General features: G+C 40.4%; 2 protein-coding genes across 3 annotated transcripts; both read left to right on the forward strand.

Annotated features, from left to right (window-relative positions):
• Window positions 1-942: 942 nt before the first annotated feature.
• On the forward strand, window positions 943-8,866 carry LOC131316898 (UDP-glycosyltransferase 74F2-like). Of its 2 annotated transcripts, none has more exons than XM_058346415.1 (2): window positions 943-1,681; window positions 8,075-8,866. In XM_058346415.1, the coding sequence occupies exons 1-2, from the start codon at window positions 1,031-1,033 to the stop codon at window positions 8,801-8,803; spliced, it is 1,380 nt and encodes a 459-aa protein (XP_058202398.1). In that variant the 5' UTR covers window positions 943-1,030; the 3' UTR covers window positions 8,804-8,866. The 2 variants fall into 2 exon arrangements, with proteins under 2 accessions (XP_058202398.1, XP_058202399.1); XM_058346416.1 differs by lacking the exon at window positions 943-1,681 and adding an exon at window positions 3,623-4,321.
• Window positions 8,867-16,578: 7,712 nt separating this feature from the next.
• On the forward strand, window positions 16,579-18,333 carry LOC131316899 (protein MAIN-LIKE 2-like). The gene is made up of 3 exons (XM_058346417.1): window positions 16,579-16,854; window positions 16,948-17,103; window positions 17,784-18,333. Exons 1-3 carry the CDS (start codon window positions 16,585-16,587, stop codon window positions 18,300-18,302), a joined length of 945 nt encoding a protein of 314 aa, XP_058202400.1. The 5' UTR covers window positions 16,579-16,584; the 3' UTR covers window positions 18,303-18,333.
• Window positions 18,334-19,580: the final 1,247 nt, after the last annotated feature.

Below are 19,580 nucleotides of genomic sequence, written 5' to 3' on the forward strand. Positions count from 1 at the left end.
TATATCACGATCATTAATTGACAAAACGGACAGCTGTGATTGCGCGTATCTGTGAATAAGTTATTCTCAATTTTTTATTAGTATTATAATTGACTAGGTAAAATGACGGATAAATTTGTAAATCTGCAGTGTCACGCCCACCGTTATATTTCAACGCTCAACATCTCACTGTCCGCCTCGACAATCAATGATCTGATTTTTTTTAAAATTCTTCCAATTGAAAACGGTGGAAGGAGTGGTAAATATTGAACGGTGGACATAGACAATTTGTAAATCATCTAGGAGTATAATATTTTTATACCTCGAAAAGGATTATACTTTATGAAATCATTGATTGCAATGGTGAAGGCTTCGATATACTTTGACTACCGACTGCGGAGAAGTATTTGTGTTAAGAGTGGTCCCACACACGTGGTACTTCATCGGCAATCTCAGCCGTCCAAACGTGTTTTAGATTGTCTAAATTTTCGAGAGGGGAAAAGAAAAGAGAGTGGTGGGAATTTTTTTTTCATCCTTAGGAACACAAACATATATCCATATAACCAAACAAAATCATGTGCAATTTTTTCATTATACTGGGAATGATGTATTGATAGTATTTAATTATTTTATGAATTAATAAGAGTGGTGTCTCAGTTGGTTGAGCACCTTTTGCTCCATTCGTTTGGTCTGTGTTCGATTCCCACGCCTGCCTCACTTATTTGGTGGCCTCCCCTTCCCCTAACAACTGCTGTAACTCACTAACCCATCGCTTTGACAAAAAACAAATTATTTTATGGAATCATTGATTGTAGTGGTGAAGGATGATTCGATATGCTTGGACTAACTTATAACCTCACCCACTCCATCCCCAGTTTACTTATAACCTCACCCATGCCCCACCCACTCCATCCCCAGTTACTTATAAAAATAAACCTAATTCATCTCACAATTCTGCAGGCCTTAAAAAAAAAAGACCATTAAAATTTGTTAATCAAGGCCTTTAAATAGGAGAGGAAGGCAATAGGGAAGGGTGAGAGAGTGAGAGAAGATGGAGAAGGGAAGGAGGATATCAGCAGTTCATGTCTTGGCCATTCCTTATCCAAGCCAAGGCCACCTTAACCCTATGCTCCAATTCTGCAGGCGCCTTGTTTCCAAAGGCCTCAAAGCCACTCTTGCCATCACAACTTTCATTAGCAATACCACGCAACCTAAGTTTGACTCTGCAGTACAACTCGACACGATATCTGACGGCTATGATGAAGGCGGCTTCAAGCAGGCCGGTGACACCCAAGCTTACGTTGCCGGCTTAGAAGCCGCCGGATCAAAAACCCTAGCCGAGCTCATCAAGAGGCACGAAATTGCCGGCCACCCCGTTGATTGTGTTATTTATGACGCGTTTCTACCTTGGGCTCTGGATGTAGCCAAACAACATGGTATAGTTGGGGTTGCTTTCTTCACGCAGCCATGCGCCGTTAATTACATATATCATCACGCTCATCACGGACTACTGGCGTTGCCCGTGCTGTCGTTGCCAGTCTCGATCCCTGGGCTGCCGTTGCTTGAGCTTGAGGATATGCCATCATTCATTTATGTGCATGGTTCTTATCCAGCTTACTTTGAGATGGTTCTAAGCCAGTTCTCAAATGTGGAGAAAGCTGATTATGTCGTGGTGAACACATTCTACAAGTTGGAGGAAAAGGTCAGTTTGTCAATTTCACGTAGTTTCTCTTATTTGCCAAGTTTTAATTTCAAGTTCAAGAAATTGTGGTTGTTTGAGCACATAACACTTGAATCCAATCCGGGTTTATCTGAATCCGATTCGATATCATCATAATCCAATTATCAAAATCCAATCTGGCCATCCATTTCATCCGAATTTGGTGTATAATTCGAAAACTAACATATTGGGTTTGGATACGTCCAATGAGATCCAATCCGCTTACCAATCCGATCCCATAGTTCTACTTATGGTTTTTGGGAGTGTGTTTACATATATTTAGATGTGATTTCAAGTGATGGATTTTTTTGGGTTTGCATGCCTAGTTTAGGAATAGGACAAATGAATCAGATCGGATCAAATAGAATTATCAGACTAGATATCACAGTATTCAGATTCGAATTCAAATTGACTTAAACGAATTTGCAAGAATCGCATTCGGAAAAGGATACTTTTTGGGTTCAAGTCGGATGTGGATTAAATCCGATCCATTGACATGCCGTAACAAATCAGATTCACATCACATGCATCTATGTGTACGTAATGAAGTTCTTTTCTTCTAGTAGTATGTTTTCAATGACTAAAGTAACTTTTTGGTATGTCATCCCTCCCCTATGGGGGAGGTCCTGGATTCGACCCCTGCTGGGGCAACACCCTTGGGTCTCAAGCTATGAATAACTTCTGGACTCCCGTGCTAACCCTAATACTCCCTACTAACCTCCGTTGATGTATGACAATTGAAAAAACAAAGAAGTAACTTTTTATGGCACCGTCACATAGTTTTTTTCCCCGAAAAAATATCTTAACTACCTTCACAATCACACATTCATTTGGGATTTGACCACACAAATAAGTATAGTTGTGGTAAGGATTGGAGACGGCGTGTTGGAGCACCCAATATATTTTCAATTTTTCATTGATTCACTTCCCTTGAGAGAAATCTATGGGTGGTTTGGCTTAAATTAAACAAGTGCATTTTTTGTTAGTCTTCCGGGATTTAAATTAGATCTCCTTTGGAGGTTATTTCTTGGGTGATTATGACGTCCAATAAACCCCAACATGATGGTCCGGTCCGGTGGCCAAGAACGGAGACTTAAGGATTTATTCCCTAGTAAAGTTTTAAGTTTGAAATTTCCTGGATGCTATCAAATCGTTTGACGTCTTTCCATATGGGTTTCGCTCCGACTTTATTGAACTTCTGCTAGTGGAGGACGGTTGGATGAATCTCCCGGTATCAATTGAGATGCTGGTCCGGACACGAGAGTTTTAAAAAACATCCTCCAATGAATAAAAACTCTGGTGCTCTAATAGGACACTCGTTATTAAACTGATAAAGACTCGGGGACTAGGCCTCTCCAAGCACTCAGATTCTTGGATGCATTAGGCAATTTTCAAACCATATGTTTTTTGTCTTTCTATCTAAAAGATCTACACGCCCACCATTTGGCTTGTGATGTCTAAACTGCTCCAATAGAAACTCGTACTTGGGTGTACAAAGAATGTACAACCATTAAAACTTGGGTTAGTCTGTCCACAAAGACAAATTGTTCACAGATTTTATTATATGGAATCTACCACGGATCTTACAAAAATGATTCGAGCCATTCATTAAATGTAAAATATTTTTTCAAAGGTTTTCGCAATAAATCAACTTAGTCCAATAGCTATAGGTATTTGATCTAATCATCTAACTTTTACTTTTCCAAAAATCTGAATGAAAAGTTAGATGATTGGAATAAGAACCTACAGGTATCGGATTGAGTTTATTTTTCGCGGAGACCCTTGATAAAATATTTTACATTTAATGAACGGCTTGAATCGTTTGTGTGAGATCCATGGTGGATCCCAAAACAAAATCTATGCACAATCCGTGCGCAATTGTCTATGTGGCTCAGTGTTGTTAGAATTTGTTGATCAAGGCCTTTAAATAGGAGAGAAAGATAATAGGAAGGGTGAAAGAGTGGGAGAATTAAGATGGAGAAGGGAAGGAGGTCATCTACGGTTCATGTCTTGGCCCTTCCATATCCAACCCAAGGCCACCTTAATCCTATGGTCCAATTCTGCTGGCGCCTTGTTTCCAAACGTCTCAAAGCCACTCTTGCCATCACAACTTTCGTTAACAATACCATGCAACCTAAGTCTGGCTTAGTACAACTCGACACGATATCTGACGGCTATGATGAAGGCGGCTTCAAGCAAGCCGGTGATACCCAAGCTTACCTCTCCCGCTTTGAAGTCGTCGGATCAAAAACCCTAGCCGAGCTCATCAAGAGGCACGGAATCGCCGGCCAACCTGTTGATTGTGTCATTTATGACTCGTTCCTGCCTTGGGCTTTGGATGTAGCCAAACAACATGGCATAGCCGGGGCTTCTTTCTTCACACAGCCCTGTGCTGTTAATTACATATATCATCAGGCTCATTACGGACTACTAACGTTGCCCGTGCCGTCGTTGCCAATCTCGATCCCTGGGCTACCGTTGCTTGAGCTTGAGGACATGCCATCATTCATTTATGTGCATGGTTCTTATCCAGCTTACTTTGAGATGGTTCTAAGCCAGTTCTCAAATGTGGAAAAAGCTGATTATGTCGTTGTGAACACATTTTACAAGTTGGAGGAAAAGGTCAGTTTACCAATTCCACCTGGTTTCTCTTATTTGCCAAGTTTTAATTTCAAGCTCATGGAATTGTGGCTGTTTGAGCACATACCTGTTTTAGCATACTGTAGTACTGGATTTTCCCCTCTTCTCTAGATTAGTATTTTTTTTTTGAAAAAAAACTAGTTCTCTTGATTAGTACTGGATTTTGCCTTCTCTTCTCTCGATTAGTTCAACACACGAATCGTCATAAAAGTTGAAAACTAAATTTCATCCAATCTTTCCAATTTTGTCCGATTTTTCAAAAATGGAAAGTTCGGATCTAGTACCTACACATATCGGATGGAACGGGTTTCTAGCGGACATACGGATTTTTTATTTAAAAATTATTGAACTGCTCGGATCATCTATGTGGGGTCCAGAGTGGGTCTTGCGTGATCGTCGGTGGCCATAGTCTATTTCTTTAGACTTTTCCTAAATATAAATACAACACCGATTTTTTCCAAAAATTTCTAAGTCCAAGTACCTGCTAAATAGTCCATTTTGGCCGCCAATAGAGAAGAGTAGGGTTGTTCAAAAAATTCGGTGAACTATGAAACTAGTCTGAACCAAGTCAATCCATACTTTTTGGATTTTGTCCGTGGATTAATGGTTCAGACACGGATTGAAAAATTAGAAAACCGTGACACGCGGTTCAGTTCACGGATTTTCATTGCGAAACTGTGGATTAACCGAACCGGACCGTGATATATTTATTTATAAAAATAAATAAATAATATATGTGTGTGTGTGTGTATTTATATGAATAATTGTTAGTAATGTTAAAACTTTTTTCTACCAATTTAATTATTTTATCTTAATACTAAAATTGGATTGGAACCGGACTGTATGACTTTTGGTCTGGACACGAATTTCATTTTGTAAAAACCGTGACTAGCGGTTCGGTCCTCGGATTCCTAGGAATCCGAATCCAAACCAAACCGAACCTCGAGCAGCCCCAGAGAAGAGTATACAATACGAAGGAAATAAAAGTCTCAAATCTCAAAGAAACGATAATCACGAGTCTAGTGATTATAACTTTAAAATTTTTTAGTTCATAATCCAGGGATTCCTGCCCCACAGTGCACCCATTTGATATATAGCTTCTAAGTTCTAAAAGTCATTCTCGTGTTCTAGTAAGGCAAAGTTCTTTTGTTTTTATGGTGAGACAAACACTAATGAATTGATAAAAACTTGGGGACAAACCTCATCCTCCAAGCCCAAGCCCTCTTTTTCTGGACCAGCATCTTCGCCACTTGAATGGCACAAGGACCCTTCCGAGGATTGGGAGATGCTGCCAAGCGAAAGTGTTTGGCAGCGGTGCCGAGCAATTGATCTGGCCGTTCATCTCGACAATTAATGATTCGGATATTGATTGAATAATAGATAGTTTAGATCTGTACGCTTGCTCAAATGAGATCGGAACCCTGCAATAATTTTTTATTATTATGTTTTACTAAGGAAAATGACGCATAAATCATGTAGGAGTATAATATTTTTTGTATACCTCCAAAGATGTAACGACAACACTTAATGATATAATTGATTGCAATGGCTCCACTAGGGGTGTTATTCGGTCAGTTCGGTTCGGGGTGAATTTGCTGCATCCCGATCGGGTTCGGGTATACAATTTGGGGATTGATCCCGACCGATATTAATTTCGGTTTGGTTCGGGCTGAGTTCGGTCCGGTTGGAGATTTCGGGGAGTTCGATCCGCGTGAAATGGGCCTTAGTTGGGCCATTTTTAAAAAATAACAATAGACTACGACCCATGTTTGGGTCATATTTTCACCCCTATTTGGCCCATTTTCCCATGTTTCTCACCCATATTTGGGTCATTTTCAACCTTAAGTTAATCAGCCATGTTTGGGCTATTTTTTTGCCCATACTTGGGCCATTGTACCTTTTTTTTCAAACACCAATTGAAAAGAAAATAACATACAACAGACATGCTCAAACAATTACAACTTTTACAAGTATTCTTCCACCTGTTTTTTTTCCCAATCGATTGGAAATATCTTCTACACTAGAGTATATAACTTGGATGAGTTAAAATAATTTAGAACAGAGAGAGCAATCGATTGGAAAATTTTGCAAAAACATAAATAAATCAAGCAATGAAATTTAAAAAAAAAAAAAAACTAAGAGCCAGAAGTTAACAATTCTAAATTTTGTTTGATTCTGTAATTGTTGCAGGCGTAATTCAAAATTTTGTTTGAAGTTAACAATTCAAAACAACAAGAGCCAGAAGATTAAAACGATTTATATAAATATACATCGGTTCGGTCCGCATTTTGTTCGGTTCGGTCCGTATAGATTTCCAAAACTCGAGACCGAACCAACCTAGGTTCGGTTCAGTTTAGTCCACCCCGAACCAACAAAAAAACTCCCTTGGACCGACCGAAGACCGAACCGATCGATCGGTTTTTTCGGTCCGATCGGGTTCGTAACAGCCCTAGGCTCCACCCATTCCATCCCCAATCCCTTCCAACCACTTCCAACAATAACGCACTAATTGATTGCAACAGGAGAGAGATAATAGGAAGGGTGAGACCCGTGGTAAGTCTCAGAACAAAATCTGTACACAATTTGTGCGCGATTGTCTGTGTGGTTAGCAGCGTTGTAAAAATTTGTTGATCCAGGCCTTTAAATAGGAGAGAGAAAGATAATAGGAAAGGTGAGAGAGTGAGAGAATTAAGATTGAGAAGGGAAGGAGGTCATCTACAGTTCATGTCCTGGCCCTTCCTTATCCAACCCAAGGCCACCTTAACCCTATGCTCCAATTCTGCAAGCGCCTTGTTTCCAAAGGCCTCAAAGCCATTCTTGCCATCACAACTTTCATTAGCAATACCATGCAACCTAAGTCTGACTTTGTACAACTCGACGCGATATCTGACGGCTATGATGACGGCCGCTTCAAGCAAGCAGGTGACGTCCAAACTTACCTTGCCCGCTTAGAAGCCGTTGGCTCAAAAACCCTAGTTGAGCTCATCAAGAGGCACGGAATCGCCGGCCACCCCATTGATTGTGTCATTTATGACGCATTCCTACCTTGGGCTCTGGATGTAGCCAATTAAAAAGCATGGCATAGTCGGGGCTGCTTTCTTCAGATAGGCTTCTGTTGTTAATTACATATATTATCACGCTCATCACAGACTACTGACGTTGCCCGTGCTGTCGTTGCCGGTCTCGATTCCTGAGCTGCCGTTGCTTGAGCTTGAGGACATGCCATCATTCATTTATGTGCGTGGTTCTTATCCAACTTACTTTGAGATAGTTCTAAGCCAGTTCTCAAATGTGAAGATAGCTGATTATGTTGTTGTGAACACATTCTACAAGTAGGAGGAAAAGGTCAGTTTACTGATGTTTACCAATTCCACCTAGTTTCTCTTATTTGCCAAGTTTTAATTTCAATTTAGCTGCTTGTGAGTCCAAGTAGCTACAAGCCAATCGCTGCTTGGACTCACAAGCTTTGCTTCTCATATTGCGGTGCTTATACATGACTGTCTTGAGTTAAAGAATTTGTTTGATTTTTGTGATTTTATTTTCATTACACGTGAATGTAATCGGGTTGCACATAATTGCTTAGAGAGCCATTTCTAATAGTTTGTCCGGTTTGTACACATCTATTTTACCCCAACGGAATTCCCTCCTATCTGATGTTTAGGCTCTTGCCTTCCAGATGAATATTTTTATTTGTTGTCTTTTGATTGGGGTAATTCTTGTCTGCGTTTGAGTTAGGTGGTGGACGCAATGTCAAAAGTCAGCCCAATGTTGACAATTGGCCCAACAATTCCATCTTTCTACTTGGACAAAAGAGTCCAACATGACAAAGATTATGGCCTCAATCTCTTCAAATTGGACCCCTCTGTTTGCCTTGAATGGCTAAGCAACAAGCCTAAAAGGTCCGTTGTCTATGTCTCATTTGGTAGCTTGTCCAACATAAGTCCAGAGCAAACCGAGGAATTAGCACGGGGCCTCAAGGGAAGCAATTTATACTTCTTGTGGGTAGTAAGGGATTCCGAGGAGGCCAAGCTGCCGGAACATTTCGTCGAGGAGACGTCCGACAAGGGCCTGGTAGTCGGATGGAGCCCGCAACTGGAAGTGCTAGCGAGCGAGGCTGTCGGTTGTTTCTTTTCGCATTGCGGGTGGAATTCGACTATCGAGGCGCTGAGCCTAGGTGTTCCGATGGTGGTAATGCCGCAATGGACTGACCAGACGACGAACGCCAAGTTTGTCCAAGATGTTTGGAAGGTGGGTATTAGGGTTAAGATGGATGAGAAGGGGGTTGTTGGGAGAAAAGAAGTTGAGAATTGTATAAGGGAAGTGATGGAAGGGGAGAAGGGGAAAGAAATGATGGAGAATTGCATCAAATGGAAGGTTTTGGCTAGAGAGGCTGTTTGTGAAGGTGGGACTTCTGATAAGGACATTGATGAATTTGTATCTAAATTAACTAAATCTTTGTGCTAATCTTGTAATCAAATCATGTGATGTAATAATGGAAACTTTTGCCTTTTACCTGGCAAGCTCTAACAAGTTCCCACTTATTCATTTCAGAGGTAAAATTGAAAGTTTGGCATATTTTGATATAACTTCTTAGAAAGTGGACATTTATTTTGGGACATCCCAAAATAGAAACATGGACAAATTATTTTATCTGTGCTTTTCCATAACTTAAAAGGGAAATGTAATGGAGCTACATTGGATTCATCAAGCAGGATTTGGTAATTGAAGTCGATTGAGGCTATATTAGGTTCGCCCATGTTTGAACTCATGCCTTCAGGCACGGGTATTCACTAGTTGTATAATAAAGAGGATGAACTAACAAATTATTTTCCGACGCTAGGGAATAGGGCTGCAAACGAACCGAGCTGCTTGCGAGCACCTTGAGCTCCAGTTTTGGACTTATTTAGTAAACGAGCCAACGAGCCGAGCTTAACATTCCAAAGCTCTGCTCAGCTCGGCTCTGCTGGAAAAAGCATGATCGGTTCGTTTGCTTGGGTCGTCAAGGGCTCGACTCGTTTACACTTGAGCTGAGCTCGAACACAACAGAGTTCGGCTCGGCTCATTTGCAACTATACTAGGAAGTCACTACAATGGCATTCCTGGTTCAAAATCAGACTAACTAGAAAAAAGAAAGATCAGAATAAACCCAGTAAAATAAACCCAGTAAATCAGAACCTAGAATTAAAGTAAATCAAAACAAAAGGGATTTCCCGTGGCACAGCAATGAACTTGTACTGTTCTAATATCAACCTAGAACACACGAGTCTTCAGCTACACAAATTGAAGTACTGTTCTAATATCCATTAGTCCAATCAGAAGCGTCAATCCACAACACATAAGTCATCCATGGTTCCTTTCCCCTTTCCCTGGAAGGACATTAAACAAAGGAACACTGGTTCTAGAGAAGAGCGAGTGGATTGTAACGTTTGTGAAAGGGAAAATGGGAGGAGAGCAAGCAGTACACAAATGTGAGGGTAAAAGGTAAGGGCAATAAATGTAGAGGATTGTTGACAGAGTGATAATTTCACTTCAGTCTAAACACAAAAAGGCATACGCATTCAGTGTCGGTCGAACTATGAGGTGAAGTGTTTTCAGTTGGTAATACTTAAAAAACATACTCTTCGCACATCTTGGTTTCCTATAAACCTTTGTTTGAGCAATCCTTGAGAGATGAAGGAAACCTCAACTGATCCATGGCAACCTATCTGATGTCCAACTGTCACTGCACAATTGAGTTTTGACACCACTGAAATGCTAAGTGGGGAATGTAGAAAGAACTTTTTGGGATAAACCCATACCTACATGCTCTTAGAAGCTACAGGATGAAGGAGTAATGGGACAATAAATCACCATGCTGTTAATCGTTACTCTTACCATGATAGTATAGTTTCCTTCCGAATGGCTCACCCCGTGCGTCTTCAAAGAACCTCTAATTTCGGTTCGAAGGCTCTCAAGGATTCTTCTGTTCTTAACCCTCAGTAAACCAATTAAACAAAGTCTCCACTGATTTAAAAATCCTGCGTTATGAGATAAAGGGTTAACAAGCAGATTAAATGATATGAAAAAAAAAACTGCTGACCTTTTCCTCCCCTTCCGTCACTGTTCACACTTTTCCAATTCTCTTGCCAGATATGCTACTTTCCTCTCCAAGTATGCCTCTGTGTTTCTGGGTATGGAACATCATTAGGTAATTTCATCTCAATAAAACGGCTATTGATTTGTTCAAGATTTTTAAAACAAGACGGTCACAGACAGAAAGGAAGCAAGGACCTAAATTAACTAAGCAAAACTGCTTTTCTTTCTTCAGTAGGAACAATAAAACATGAATCACAAAGCTTCTCATATACGGCCCAAAGCATTGCATGCAAACACTAGGAAACAACCAAGTGGTGTGCCATTATCAAAATTCAAATGCAACCTTGTCTTTGTAAAAATTTAAATCCATCCTCGAGCTAATGAATATGACGGGACGGCTAGTGCTACACGAAGAAGAACACCATTGCCAACATGAGGAAGGAAACAGATGAGAACAATGATACTCATATTTAAAATTGGTGTCTATACCTTCCATTCTGATGCCAATTACCCAGCCACTCCTTCAGCCTGTGACAAAAATATAAGACAAATAATTCCAAGCGTTTATTATTAATTGCAAATGGAACAACTACTTGGGCTAATAAACGAGCCGAAAGAGCAGTGAACTTTCATTACCCTGGTTTAACAACCTTACAAAAACATTCCGGCATACCGATTTCTAACGAGCTTTAACCGAGCAATTCACAAGCTCAATACAAACCCACACAAGTGATATTGCAATTATAATCAACAAAGTGAGCTACCATTAATAAGTTGGACTTAAGCAGTTTTGGTCATGTTATGAGCATCAGACAAGTTGTTGGGCCAGTTGTCTACATGAGTATTCCAACACAAACGCGAAGTCCCTCTTGGTGGCTTTACTCTCCTCAGTATTCAATCTTTTTAGGTACTAAAAATTAGTATAATCCAGCCTCTAACTAGTAGTTCCTGCTCAACTCGAACAGCAAATACACAAACCATCTTATCCCATACTCAAACTGGTGGACAGCATTGATCTCAAATGTTACAAACAAACCCTTTCGGGTAGAACTCACCCTGGGAATCTAATCAAGGAAACTAGAAGTAGTGTTAAGAGTGGGGGTAAGAATAACAAAAACTTACACCATGCCACCCTCAACAGAAAGGAAAAATACACTAGCGCAGAGTAGTGTCTTGTACGGATGCGGAAAAGCTACAGGAGAGAAATTCGAAGTTATTAAAACAAGAAATTTGTGTAGAAGAACGATGTTATTGCAAATGGCAGAAAATGGAGGAACGAATCGATCACCCAAAGCCTTGGAACTCATCATGCCTAGATCGTGCATCTTGTTGAAGATTGCCTGCAAGCAAAAGCAAAGGCGTACGTAATGCATATGAGTTAGGAAATCCTGAGAGAAACCCATAGATGCTATGAACGAATGGAAAGGGGAAATCAGAGGAACCCTAATTCCAATTCTACCACAGAAGATACGAAGAAGGGAAACGGCAATAAAAGAAAGAAAAACAAATCGGAACAGAAGAACAGAACAAAAAAAAATACTCAGATTTCACAAACTGCGAAACCAAATCTCTATAATCAATCGACTCCCAACGTACCGTAGTTGGTCGAGGACCAACCATCTCTCCCTCTCGAACGGTACTATCGCTAGGGTTTCCGCGGACACACCTAAGAACCAGATGGAAATTTAGCCCTAGATCGATAGATCCACCGCACGTCTCTCTCTCTCTCTCTCTCTCTCTCTCTCTTCCTTCTTCTCTTCGTATGGATAACTTCGGGCGCAAGTTCTTTTTTTTTCTCCCTGGGGAAAATTACCACTCTGACCCCTTGTACTTTGAGTTAAAATCGTTTAGACCCCTAACTTTAAAATTAGATCCACGGATCCCATTCATTTGTTTTTAATAACTCGACGAGGGTACATAGAAAGAAAGGAAAACAAATCCAACAATGATGTTGGAAATGCAGAAAAAAAGAAAAGAAGTGAAAACAAAATAATGGCAAAAATTTTTACTCTCTTGTTTGACTAAGGAAAATAACGGGAAAAATTTAGGAACACAAACATATATATAACCATAACCAAACAAAATCATGTGTAATTTTTTCATGTATCGATAGTATTTAATTATGGGGCTGCTATTCGGAGCCCGGTATTTTCTCCCGTAGCCCGTTACTCCATGTAGCCCATTTCCAATATTTTAAAAAATAAAACTTTCTCCATGTATCCCATTAAATGTACCTGATCTTCCTATTATACCATTCCCTCTAAAAAATTACACTTGAACTCCCCCACCCATCCAAATAAAAACCCTAACACCCAGCCAATCCTCCAGCCCACCATTTACGTCTCCCACGCCACTCCATTTCCGTCTCCCACCACCTCTACCTCCATAGCCACCACTGCAATACCGCCACTCCTGCCGCCGCACCACCGCCACACCACCGGCGCAGGTGCCGTTCTCTCTCTGTTCTTCTCTCACTCTGTTCTTCTCTCTCTCTCTCTCTCTCTCTCTCTCTCTCTCTGTGTGTGTGTGTTGTTCACCACCGCCACCCCAGCCCGCCCTCCCATTTACATACATGTATTTGTGTAGAATTTGGTAATTAGATCCCGTATTTTTGTAGCGATTTTGGTAATTAGATCCCGTATTTATTCAGAAATGTTGGTAACTAGATCCCGAAATTGGTAGCCAAAAACGGTGAATGTTGAGATCTGTAAGCTGTGAGATGCTAGGGTTTTTTTTTTTTTTTTTATCCTGTATTGGTTCACATTTGGCATGCGCCTCTCTTGGCGCAAAAAATGACAACCCTAAAACTCATGTCAATGCAAGTGGATTTGGCTTCATGAGAGGCAGCTGAATTTGAGCTGTGGTACTTGTCAAAAGTGTCCATACCTCCATGTAGGATTTGAAGCTCCTGTTGGAGCTTCTCTGCTCGTAGGTGGATTCCTAAGATTTTGTCTTCTTATTACATTGTTGTGCATGAATGAGATTGCTTTAGCTTGTGTCGATGAAATGCTGAATATTTGAAATGTTGATAGCGAGTCTTGGATATGTGGAGTGTAGTTGCTAGCTGACAAAAGTTTGAGCCAGGGCTCTTTGAATAATCTGGAAATTGAGAATAATCTGGAAAATGAGCTTGGTGAAGCCTACTTCCTTTAAGTCTTCCTTTAAGTAACCTATTTATTTATTTTATCTTCTTCTTTTTTTCCCAGAAAACACCCCTCATTGATTTGAAATCGTCTAAGTTGTTGGTTCTTTTCCAAAACAATGGTGGATCCCTCATAGTTTTGGATCCAGTGACTTATACTGTAGAGGTTGAAAAGTTACTAAAACCAGTTAATTTGTGGCCCTCAGAACTGGTTTTGGTCTTTCCCAAAGATATATTTAGGTTTTAAACAACTTCGCCAATAGCTTGTGTCCCTCGACAAAATATTAGTAAGGGTATTGATATTAGTCTTTTTGAAAGACGTACTCATGTAGGGTACTGATATTAGTTTTTTCGAAAGACGTACTCATATTATATTTCAAACAGCATCCTCATACTCAACAAAATAGTACTAGGAGTTATTACCAGACGAAATCAAAAGCTAAGGTATGGCCTTCATCATAAGTTGTCTTGGTAATTTGCTATTCTTCCTGTTCCTTCTCTGTTTTGCAATATATTTTGCAGAACACTTGGTACAAAACTTGTCAGACTCGATTTGTCAACCAAACAATGAACATATAGGAGGGAGAGCAATGAACACTTTGTTGCAGTGAGCCAAATGAGTTTGAAAATGTTATTGAGTTTGCTTTGGACATTGGTTGTCTCTATTTGCATCACTTGTATGAATTGGAGGAAGTCTGAGTACGTTTTTACGACAACGGTTGAAAAGCTATAGAGTACTAATATGGAGTCTTCATTTTGTCTTGCCATAAGCCCTAGCTTACTGATAGTGCATGGTCTTATAGGCATTCTTACTTTTTGTTGCCTTTTTTAGACTTGTAAATTTGTATTATTGTTATGATATGCAGGTTATTATGCGTCCACCACGTGGAGTTCGAGCCCGAGGTCGGGCCCAGGGTGTCCTTCAGGACGAGTCTGAGGCTCCTGAGGTAAAAAGCTTTCAATAGTTGATTTCGGAGTCAAAGTGGCTATGTTTAGGTGGAAAAAAAACAAAGAACTTTGTTACTAGTAATTTTTTGTGGAAGATTTTTTCTGGTAATGAAGTTCAAGGATGTGAATAGGGGAAGTTTATGTCTTAGGCATTAACTGTTTGTAAGCAACAGTGTTGTGCCTTCTGCTAAATTGGAGATCAGAAGCAGAAGCTTCACGCATGATAACAATGTTCTGATTTCTGAAACAAAATTATTTTTTGATTTCATTTTGGTCAGCTTTCGGCAACCAATAACCGAAATTGTTTATTATTTTTAGTAATCAGTAACTGACATGTTATGCTTATTTCGGCAAGCATACGTTAAAACTTCATGTGGAAATGAATAACTTATAATTGTATTATTTTCATATACATGTAGGTTATGCGTTCACTGCCTCGAGTTCGAACTCGTGGAGGCCGAGATCGAGGCCGTGGCCGGGGCGAGGCCGAAGTGCATCGTCAGGAAGAGGAACATGCTTTCGTCGAGGACATACCTTTGGATGAGGTTAAAATTTTCCAATTTCACACCAGCTTTGTAGTAGTTTGTATTTTATCTTTGTTTGTTTTATGAAACGTTCGGTAACAAAAAACTGAAATATGTAAGCACTGCCTCTTTTAAGACTAACTTCTAATTGTATTATTTTCATATACGTGTAGGTTATGCGTTCACTGCCTCGAATTAGAATTAGGTTATGCGTTCACTGCCTCGAATTAGAACTCGAGTAGGCCGAGGTCGGGGCCGGGGCCGGGGCAAGGCCAAAGTGCCTCGTCAGGAAGAGCAAGATGTTGTCTTCGAGGACATACCTGAGGATGAGGTGAAAATTTTTCAAAAAGGGTTCCACTAGGTTTTTATTTTGTTGAACACTAACTCATATAATTTGGTTTCTATAGTTTTATAGTTTTAGGAACACTAATATGTATTGTTTTTGTTTTTGCTTATACGTGTAGGTTATAGCACCGCAGCCACCGGTAGAGGAAGATGTAAACTTTTTTCAATTTCAAAATTGCTTTGAATAGTTTTTTGTAATCTTTATTTGTTTTATGAACAATAATATGTATTGTATGTTTTTGCATATACGTGTAGGTTATAGCACCGCAGCCACCGGTAGAGGAAGAGATAAGCTTTTTTCAATTGCTTAATTGCTTTCAATAGTATTTTTTAATCTTTATTTGTTTTATGAACAATAATATGTATTGTATGTTTTTGCATATACATGTAGGTTATAGCATCGCAGCCACCGCTAGGGGAAGAGGTAAACTTTTTTCAATTTCAAAATTGCTTTGAATAGTTTTTTGTAATCTTTATTTGTTTTATGAACAATAATATGTATTGTATGTTTTTCATATACGTGTAGGTTATAGAACAGCCACCGGAAGAGGTACATTTTTTTCAATTTTATACTCGCTTGCTTTTATTAGTTGTTTTTAATAGTTAATTGTTTTATGAACACTAATCTGTATGCTATTATTGGCAGGTATGTGTAGGTTATTCGAGGCCGACGTCGACGTCGGGGCCGTGGCCGGGCCCGGGCAGAAGCACAGCAACATGATGATGCGCCTTTGGATGTGGGTGGTCCGGAGGACCTATCCTTGCTAAAGAGTTTTCACACACATGTGGCTAAAGCCATTTTGGAGGGAGAAGAGAGGGGTACATTAAGATTGCATCAACACTCGGGTCTTTTGGGCACTTGGGTAGTTACAGAAGACAGGTTCAAACAAAAGGTGTTGAATTCGGGCTTGCTTCCATTGTGTAGCATAAAAAACGCGCAATGCAATTCCTTTAGAATTGCTACATTTGTTGAAAGGTGGCATCCGGAGACGAACACCTTTCACTTTGACTTTGGTGAGATGGGATTGACATTAGATGACGTAGAACATCTACTAGGGATACCTGTTCGTGGATTGCCTGTGTACACGGAGGATGAAAGGACGCCAAAAGAACTGTTAATGGATTTGCTGGGTGTGTCGAACGAAGTTGCGACAAATGCAATTACTGTGAATGCAGTTAAACGGTATACAGTTAAGTTGAGTTGGTTGGAGATGAATTTCAAAGACGTAAATGAGATGGACACAGACGAGCGGGTTGTGTGTTGTGCTCGTGTGTACCTGCTATATGTCATTGGGTGCACCCTTTTTTGTGACAAGTCAGGTGGGTTCGTACAGCTTGACCTCCTTCCACTATTGGAGGACTTAGATCAGGTTCATACGTACGGTTGGGGCTCTAGTTGCTTGGCATATTTGTACAGAAATCTTGGTTATGCGAGTAGGAGGAATGCAAAGCAGATTGGTGGATTTCTTATATTACTAGAGGTACACTTACTTTTTGTGATTATGAAAAAATCAATAAGTTCATGTTATTTGTTTTATGATTGTAATATGCTTCACATGCGTGCAATGCTATAGGCGTGGATAAACGAGTACTTCCCAATGCTACATCCTGTTGTTGACCCAGAGTACACGGAAGAGCTTCCACGGGCACGACGTTGGTGTCTGCATAGCGAGAGTGGCACTAGTGTACAGCATTACCGGCGCGTGTTGGACAACTTACTTGTAGATGAGGTAGAATTCTAACACACTCTGCATTCAGTTAGTATACCAATTTTGGTGCATGGGACATTTTGTAGAATTACGTTGCTTAGTCAACAGAAGCTGTCTTACAATATTATAAAGTTTGAGAGTAGAAATTAAACTCTTCTAGTAAGAACAGAGAACTGGAAGTACAATTGTTTTATAACCTACTCAAATATAGGAGAAGTTCCAACTTAACCTGTGTCAATATTCTCCAAATTCTCGGTAACACATTGAGATGCATGACATGGCTTTTCCTTAAAAATATCTACTATCAAACCATTAGCCTTCTCCATTGTCTTCCTTAACTCATCTTCTGAAGTATCGTAATTGTAGCACAGTGATGCAGGGACATTAATCGAGCAGAATCATTAATCGTGAAATTTGTTAAGCGTACGGGGACATGAATAATCAAGATAGCCTGCTATTGTAACCCTGCCTGAAATTATTTTAATTGAAATGAAGAAAACCCAATAGGAGTTCATGCCACTTTTCAATTGACGTGTGCACTACTTTCCCTTGTCCTACTTCAAAGCCAAGTTCCTCATATATGCCAGACTTTAGTTTTTGAATGAATCATACAGTGTTAGTTGATGGCTTTCGCCGAATTGTTTGATTAACTTGTTAATTTATTGTACTAGTACATATCATTTGTTTTGTTTGACAAACAGGTGATATTTGACCCGTACAAAGACCGCAGGCAAAATGTCTCTGAGATTGCTTTCTACACTGGTCCCATTCGTGCCATATCCTATGTGGAGCCATACCTCCCCGACAGAGTCTTGAGGCAGTTTGGTCTATTACAGCGAATACCCGCAGACCCTATAGCACCTCAGCGTGCATCGCGAGGCCAGCACACCTACAACGTTGTTTATGAATGGATTGAAGGTTTTTGGTCTAGCCCTGACTACCACTTGGTTCCTGAGGATAAGAGAGAGCCTACACCACCTGGGATTCCTTGGGCGTGTACTGATGACTACATTCCGTGGTTGAGGGTGTTCTCGCACCCGAGGGTGGGACGTGATCTGGCACCTGGTGGAGGGCGTGTTAGGCAGGGTCGTGAGGAGCAGGTTCGGGTTGTGTTGGATGTGGTACACAGGGCTTTGGGCGATACCGGACTTGGAGCTGTTGAGTTGCGACAGGTACTGCAGGACGTAGAAGCCATTTTACATCCGACATTTGTTACGTAAAGGAGGCGGGGTGTTAGGGGGCGAGGTTAGATGTTGGGTTTACGGATGAACAGTTCTTATTAGTATTTTCAATTGTGTAAGACATTTGCTACTTAGACATGTTGGGCTTCTGGGGAACGAACATTTGGTCAAGCTTATTCTGCTCTAACTCGTAACAAGTTTAACGAGGGGTTTGTACAGGTTTTTGTTTCTGTTGCTGTCATTATGCAATGCCTCTACTCCCCCAGCCGAATTCAAAATTCTGTCTAGGGCCCCCACACCCACATGCTCCTCCTCAGGGAGAGAATCTAAAAAGGCATATATGTTCTGTAAATCGTACAAATTATTCAGTATCCATGTGCGGAAATATTTATTATAACAATTTCAGGTTCTAAATGCTGAAACTTTACACAAAATTTGGTACGAAACTATTGAAAAATTATACTAATTTCGGAAAGCAAATGCTGAAATCAAACCTGCAACCGAAATCAATAACACTTTTCAGTAATAAGGAACCGAAATTTTATAATTATTGCAGCAAGCAAATGTTGAAAATGGCAGAATCTTTTTCCCCAATAATTTCGGCAAGCAAACTTCTGTATAGTGCCCCCACCCACATGGTCCTCCTCAGGGAAAGAATCTTTCGTAAATATACGTGCAGTGCCTTGTCAAATCAGTTTATTTGTTTTGAAGTTGAAATTTCCTCCATACAACCCATTATCTTCATCTGAAAGCCCCAATGCATGCGCCTATAAATTGGGAGCTGACTTAGCCTTCAAGTTTCAGACTCATACCTCCCTCTATATTTCCAACTATTTCATACAAAATTTATTAAGTACACAAAATTTGTAAACCCTATGGCCGGAGTTTCAATTAACATATGTACATCCCCTAGCCGACAGCTCCTTTCAGTGAAGTTATTTCGATGACTTGTGCATTGTCATGCTTTTTCCAAGCTAGGTAATGAAGCCGTGCCCATCCGAATATGAGGTATTGGGAATATTCAACGTTCTGACCATTCGTTCCCTTGTCCGAATAAGAGGTTTTGGGAACGTCGGTCAGTGCGCGGACGTACTACAACGACCACATTTCGTTTTCCTGTCGAGTGGAAGGCACGTCACCTAGCCTCTCCACATCGTCGGAGTTGTAGTCACGTCGATGCTCCTGTTGCTGTGAAGGTGTGTGGAGCTACCTTCACTTCCCTTGACGTACCCTCTTCGGGTCTTGCAATACTAGGCAGTTCTGCCCTGTTGTTGTGTAGGAGGCCAAGCCACCCCAACCCGCTCCATCCTAAAACAT

Source organism: Rhododendron vialii, chromosome 2a (assembly GCF_030253575.1).
Source record: "Rhododendron vialii isolate Sample 1 chromosome 2a, ASM3025357v1".
NCBI classification, from domain to species: Eukaryota; Viridiplantae; Streptophyta; class Magnoliopsida; order Ericales; family Ericaceae; genus Rhododendron; species Rhododendron vialii.

Excerpts from the sequence above, each read along its gene's own strand:
- LOC131316899 (XM_058346417.1), top strand. The coding sequence starts at position 16,585 with ATGAATTTCAAAGACGTAAATGAGATGGACACAGACGAGCGGGTTGTG. Across the intron at positions 16,855-16,947 it reads GATTTCTTATATTACTAGAG|GCGTGGATAAACGAGTACTT; the intron begins GTACACTTACTT and ends GCAATGCTATAG. Across the intron at positions 17,104-17,783 it reads ACAACTTACTTGTAGATGAG|GTGATATTTGACCCGTACAA; the intron begins GTAGAATTCTAA and ends TTTGACAAACAG.
- LOC131316898 (XM_058346415.1), top strand. The coding sequence starts at position 1,031 with ATGGAGAAGGGAAGGAGGATATCAGCAGTTCATGTCTTGGCCATTCCT. Across the intron at positions 1,682-8,074 it reads TCTACAAGTTGGAGGAAAAG|GTGGTGGACGCAATGTCAAA; the intron begins GTCAGTTTGTCA and ends CGTTTGAGTTAG.